This window comes from Lupinus angustifolius, chromosome LG07, assembly GCF_001865875.1.
Source record: "Lupinus angustifolius cultivar Tanjil chromosome LG07, LupAngTanjil_v1.0, whole genome shotgun sequence".
NCBI classification, from domain to species: Eukaryota; Viridiplantae; Streptophyta; class Magnoliopsida; order Fabales; family Fabaceae; genus Lupinus; species Lupinus angustifolius.
The window spans coordinates 404,152-410,504 of NC_032015.1; the positions used below are offsets into that span (position 1 = coordinate 404,152).

Genomic DNA, 6,353 nt, shown 5'->3' on the forward strand with positions numbered 1-6,353 from the left:
TTAACAATTAAAATAAAGATAAAGAAACACAATATAAAGTGCACTAAATAAAAATTATAATATAAATTAAATTGAATAAAAAATATTATAATTCATCAAAATAAAATATATAAAACTCAAATATTTAATATCAAAAAGTAAAAACATAGGTTGATAGACAGGTGTGGCTATCGCCACACTAATATAATGTAATGAGAATGTATAATATTTGAAAGTGTAAATGAATATATATATATTTCTCTTGACACAAGAAAATATCTAATAAGATGGTGTGGAGACAATAAAATATCTGAGCGTAGTAGTAATAATAAGACCAAAACCCTAACCCCTAATTGATAAATAGTCTATTATAAAATCACTTCTTCGATTCCCAAAACCCTATTTATCATTTCTCAACCGCAGCAGCAGCAGCAGCTAGGGTTTTAGGTTGATAATTATTTTCTCTTTCTCGTTCTCTTAATTGTTACGATGGGAAAGTCTACTAAGAAATCTGCTACCAAAGTATGTTTTCTCCTTCTCTTAATTCTTACGATCTTTTCTCATTTCATTCTTTTTCGTTCTGTTTTTCACTTCTCATTTTCCCTCTTTTTCTTTACATTGTCTTTTAGGTTGATGCTGCTCCAGCTGCAGTACTTCCACCTTCCAAGTCTGCCAAAAAGGGTACCAAGATTCATTCAACTTTCCACCTTCGCCGTTATATTTCTATGTTTTCTTCTTCTTAATTTATATTTATAATTTTTTTGTATGTAATCTTTGTTGTACCTTTTTTATTATGAAATTACGATTTAGTTTTTGTTTTATATATTATATGAAGTAAAAATGATTCCCATACACTAATATATAGGCTTGTTTTATATCTAAAAATTTAATTTTAGACTGGTCTATATGATTTATGTGATTGTAGAGTTGTACATAGAACACGATTTTCTAAATTATTTTTTTACTAATTTATTTTTGTTGATTTGATATTGGTGTAGGTAAGAGGCAGCCTGAAGATGAAATTGAAAAGGTGAGTGCAAAGAAGCAGAAGATAGAGGAGGTTACACAGAAGCAAAAGAAGGAAACGAAATTGCAAAAAATTAAGAAGGAAAGCAGTTCTGATGATTCTTCATCAGATTCTGAAGATGAGGTATTGGTCATGATAAATTCGAGTTTAATAGCCATAATAAAGGGTTGAAATTTCTGTTACTGAAATTATATTTTTTGTTATCATTGTTTACTACATATTACTCCTTTTTTATGTTCAGAAACCTGCTGCAAAGCTTGTTGCTCCTTCAAAAAAGCAACCTGCTGCTGAGAAACCTAAGGTGCAGAAGAAGGAAAGTAGTTCTGATGATTCTTCTTCAGAATCTGAAGATGAGGTATTATTAGATATAGCTATGATAAGTTCATTCCATGTTAAAACCTTAATATTTATGACATTGTAATCAACATGTTTTTGTTTTGCTATACTTACTGCCTTTGTTCACAACTCTAATTTTGTTGGCCCAGAAACCTGCAGCAAAAACTCAACCAGCTAAAACTGGTACCCTTGCAAAGAAAGGCAAGCCAGCTCCAAGTTCCAGCTCATCGGATGAATCATCAGATGATGACTCTGACGAGGATGAAGTGAGTGAAACACATTTTTTTATACAAAGGATGTAAATACTAAAGAACAGTTCCTATATATTTGTGCATGCCTTATTGTTGGCTGGAGTACCATGTGATTTTTATTCTTTTATAGACTCCAAAGTCCAAGGTGGCTGCTGCTGCTAAGAATGGGTCTGCTCCCACAAAGAAGACTGTGCAACAAAGTGAAAGCACTGACTCCGATTCTGATGACAGTTCTGACGAGGACGATGTACATTATGAACCATCAATTTTTGTTTAACAGTTGATTCATTTAAATATGTGATAATAATGAAGGATTTGTTTTTTGTAAACTCAGGCAACTAAATCTGCCAAGAAATTGCCTGCTGCTTCTGGTAAGAATGTGCCTGCTAAGAAGGTTGAGGCAGACTCAACTTCTGAAAGTAGTTCAGATGAGGATGATGTAAGTCCCTTTTTTGTTTCCTTTCATTTATACAGTCTGATCATTTTTTAATTTGCCCTGTAAAGTCATGTCACTGTATACTTTCTTGATAAATCAATTGAAAGCTCTAATGAAGATTTCGCACGTTTTGTGTTATTGGCTGTAAAGGTCCAAACTATAATTTTGTTGTTGTTTTTTATGTATATTTTTCAATATGTTCTTATCATATATCTATATATATATGTAGGATACAAAGCCTACTGTAACTGCTGTGTCCAAGGCTTCTGTTCCGAAGAAGAAAGTTGACACCTCAGATTCAGATGATAGCAGCTCTGATGAGGACGATGTAAATGTTATTGCTTAGAATTGTTCTTTAAAATCAAGTTCATTATTCTAGTTAACTTTATGAGATGGGTTACTATACATTTATAGCAGTCACTAGGATTTTTAATCCTTAACATCTTTTGAAATTTACATAGAAAGCCTTATCACAAAGTTGACTTCTGTTGTTGGTATAGGAAAATGCTGCGAAGACTGTTTCCAAAGCCAAGGCTGTGCCTGTTTCTAAGCAGGCTGCAAAGAAGTCAAAAAGTAGTTCCGATGAGAGTGATTCAGATGAAGAAGAGGTTAGTTAGTTATTTTTTCACATATCCCTCCATTTTATAACTTTACTTTTTTATTATGTATTGGTCATTTCTTACTGAAATTGATTGTTATCAACCTGAGCGTCTACAGGATTCCTCGGATAGTGATGCTGAGAGTAAGGTGTGTTTGTCGGATCTTGTTGGATTATTGTTGTATCTCATGTATACTGTCTTTGTATAAAGCTCTACTTTATTAATTTATCATTGATCTCAATTTGGATTCATAATATTGGTGCAGAAAAATGCTAAAGCTTCTAATGGTAACAAGAAACCAGCACCTGTTGTGAAGGCAGCGAAAAAAGTGTCTAGTGATAGCTCATCAGATGATGAGGTAGTTTATATCATCTATAAATTTGTTGGGTTATCTTTTCCCCGATTGTTGCAATGCAGTCTTAAAGCTGATATTAAGGTTTATATAGTATCCTACATTGGTAGGCAGTGATGTTGAGTTTACCCCTGTATTGAAAAGGGAAAATTGGTGTACTTAAGTATTAGTCATTTTATTATGTGTTGAGATGTTGATGATGGACAAAGAGTATTTTCTTTTAATAACAGGATGAGATGGATGTTGATGAGGATGATAGCTCTGATGAAAGTGATGATGAGCCTCAAAAGAAAAAGGTATTGGCTTTTGTTCTTGTATTTAACCTTGATCATTTTATTTTGTGGCCAAATACCTCTTGAAATCTAATTTTAAAAGTATCAATACTTCTTCTGGTAGTAGTTTTGATGACCATCAGTCTGAAGGCACTGGAATGCAATTTTTAAAAACCTGAACATCTTGGATTCTTTACAATTCATTTTTTAGTTGTAGTATGGTAGGTTCACACCTTACTTATCACTGCAGCCTGTGAAAGACTCCAAGGAAAGCTCTGATAGTTCAGAGGACTCGGAGGAAGAAAATGAGAAGGAACCCTCTAAAACTCCCCAGAAAAGCGTAAGCATTTAGTTTGTATTAATTCGTGGCTGCTTGGAATGTGTTTTTCTGGAGTAATATAATTCATTGTTCTGAAACAGGTTAAGCTGTATTTGACTGATCCTTTCATGTTTCCTTTTTCATTGTTCATGTCCAAATTTGGTGACATAATTTTAATGTTTCAACCCTTGTAGCCTAAAACCCCGACTACACCAAAAGCAAATAATGGTGGAACGAAGTCACTATTTATTGCCAACCTCTCATATAACGTGCAACGTTCTGATGTGTATGTATTATATCTCATGCATCTCTATTCAGCTATTTTAAAGTATATTTTCTTATAATTTTTTATGCCATCCAGGGAAAATTTCTTCAAAGATGTTGGAGAGGTTGTTGATGTTCGTCTCGCCGTAGATGATGATGGGAGATTTAAGGGCTTTGGACATGTCGAGTTTGCAACATCTGAGGCAGCCCAAAATGTAAGCTTCCTTCCCTAATCCATCCAAATATATTTAGAACATCCTAAATTTATTGAAATTTAGCGCCACTATGATATTTTGCATGTAATTGAAATTTTAGCTCGTGTTAATTGAACTATATAGTTCTTATTCCAAGCACTTATGTATTGGATGACTTTATTATTGGCTGGCTATGTTGTGTTTCTGATCTAATATATGTTTTTACTTGTCATTGGTCAGAACTTCTATTCTGTTTTTTATTTAGGTTGTTTCATAAAGCCATTCTCAATTTCAGCATAAGAATTAGTTCCTCTTGAGTAATGTAGGCTTAATTTTTGTCTGTTTCTCTATGTACTGTTATTAATTATATTATATTTATTTTAAATGTCTTTATTACTATAGTTTTTGTTCAGTTTATTTGTCAATCCCTTGTTATGTGCAATGATATGCTAACATTGATACAAGTTTCTTTGTTCAACTCAACCCTTTGTTCAATTAGTGTTATGTGCAAAGATATGCTACGTTGAGGCAAGTTTATTTGAGTTTCAATTCTGTTTATTTTTTGTTAAAACAGGCCCTCGAGTTGCATGAGCAAGAACTGCTGAATCGTCCTGTTCGGCTTGATTTAGCTCGTGAAAGAGGTGCATATACTCCGAACAGTGGGCCCAACAGCGGGTAATAACTTTACTTAATTGTTATTTTTTTTATTTTTTTATGTGTCACATGTACTTATTTTTTCTTCTGTTTTTTAATGCATTAGTAACTGGAACAACTCATCACAAAGTGGTGGAAGAGCCCAGTCTCAGACAGTGTTTGTTAGGGGTTTTGATAGATCCCTTGGAGAACATGAGGTAATTTATCATATTTCTAGTTGTCAGTTACTTATTTCTTTTTTGGAGATAAAAGGGGCAAAACCCATTCTGTTTTCAGTTGAATGTTTGTGTTGTAAACAAAGAGTCAACAACCTTTATCTTTTCAGGTAAAATCTAGCCTGGAAGAGCATTTTGGTACCTGCGGCCAGATTACAAGGATATCTGTGCCTAAAGATTATGATTCTGGTGAAGTGAAGGGGTAAGTCTTTTCTCTGTTTATTCAATTACATTATTTTATCTATTTGTTACAATAGAATATGGTGTTGAAAGTTTTAGTCTCCTTTTGGTTTCATTTACCGGTTTTCCTTGTTACGATAATCTCACTTGGGATATTTTCTGAATTGATTCTATCAATCTGACTTTTTTAAAATTTATAGGTTTGCTTACCTGGACTTCAGTGACGGTGATAGCTTGAGCAAAGCTCTGGAACTCCATGAATCTGAACTTGGAGGTTATACATTGACAGTGGATGAAGCCAAACCTAGAGATAATCAAGGTTCTGGTGGTGGGAGAGGTGCAGGTAGGAGTGGTGGTCGATTTGGTGGAAGGGGAGGTCGATTTGATGGAAGGGGCAGTGGTGGTCGATTTGGTGGTGGAAGAGGGGGTGGTGGTCGATTTGGTGGTGGCTTTGATGGCCGGGGGAGAGGACGCGGTGGTCGTGGAGGACCAAGTAGACCAAGCTTTGCTGCGGAAGGTAATGCTAGATAAACATAATTTACTAGTTTAACTGGTTAATATTTTGCTGCAGAACAAATAACTAATTGTGATTAAAATTTGAAATTGTTCCGTCAACCTCATTCTCATATGCCGATGTTTTTCTTCAGGGAAGAAGACTACCTTCGCTGATGATGAATAGAGCGTGGAAGTCTGAAGTTTTCTATTTATTATTTCCTAAATTTTAAGTTTGTTTTTTGTTCCAGTTTTGGTAATTGGTAGTAGTATGTTTGGGAAAATTTTGTGACTGAGACATTGTCTATCAATTTGTGTTATGTGGTTATCCAAACAATGTATGCAGTCTGCTAGGCAAAGAGATGCTTATTTACTTGGTTTATATGGCTATGGGTTCTTGGAATTTATGAAATTGTTTCGTTACCTTTTTAGTGGACGAATAAGCTCTATCAGGATGTGTTACCATAATACTTACAACACCAGGTACAAAGATGCTGTTTGTGCCCTTGTGGCTCACTTTCTCATACACCATTTAGCAGAGTCCTCATTGTTTTCTCTTCAAACTTTAGGATAATTGATTATTCTTGTCTTCTGCGGTTGCTGGATTCACAGCTGTTTATTCAGTATATTAGTGCCTTAGAAAAATAACAACAACACACTAGATAATGTGAAAAATATAGGCACTGATAATATGAGAGTTTTATATCATTATCTATCATTCATTTTTAATTGTTATTGTATCTTTAAGAAAAATAATATAAATAAATGGTAGATAATATACAA

At 33.9% G+C, this 6,353-nt stretch overlaps 1 protein-coding gene across 3 annotated transcripts; it reads left to right on the forward strand.

Annotated features, from left to right (window-relative positions):
• On the forward strand, positions 393-5,875 carry LOC109353174 (nucleolin 1-like). 3 transcript variants are annotated; one of them, XM_019595377.1, is made up of 20 exons: positions 393-501; positions 609-660; positions 978-1,129; positions 1,248-1,361; positions 1,492-1,608; positions 1,724-1,840; positions 1,928-2,032; positions 2,259-2,357; positions 2,530-2,637; positions 2,747-2,776; positions 2,894-2,986; positions 3,211-3,276; positions 3,503-3,592; positions 3,766-3,857; positions 3,933-4,050; positions 4,604-4,704; positions 4,790-4,880; positions 5,009-5,100; positions 5,279-5,595; positions 5,726-5,875. In XM_019595377.1, the coding sequence occupies exons 1-20, from the start codon at positions 469-471 to the stop codon at positions 5,755-5,757; spliced, it is 2,019 nt and encodes a 672-aa protein (XP_019450922.1). In that variant the 5' UTR covers positions 393-468; the 3' UTR covers positions 5,758-5,875. The 3 variants fall into 3 exon arrangements, with proteins under 3 accessions (XP_019450922.1, XP_019450923.1, XP_019450924.1); XM_019595378.1 differs by lacking the exon at positions 1,248-1,361; XM_019595379.1 differs by lacking the exons at positions 1,928-2,032; positions 2,259-2,357.

Bases quoted from the DNA above. Each gene is read 5' to 3' on its own strand.
- LOC109353174 (XM_019595377.1), top strand. From the start codon at position 469: ATGGGAAAGTCTACTAAGAAATCTGCTACCAAA. The intron at 502-608 runs GTATGTTTTCTC...ATTGTCTTTTAG, and splicing joins CTAAGAAATCTGCTACCAAA to GTTGATGCTGCTCCAGCTGC. The intron at 1,609-1,723 runs GTGAGTGAAACA...ATTCTTTTATAG, and splicing joins ATGACTCTGACGAGGATGAA to ACTCCAAAGTCCAAGGTGGC.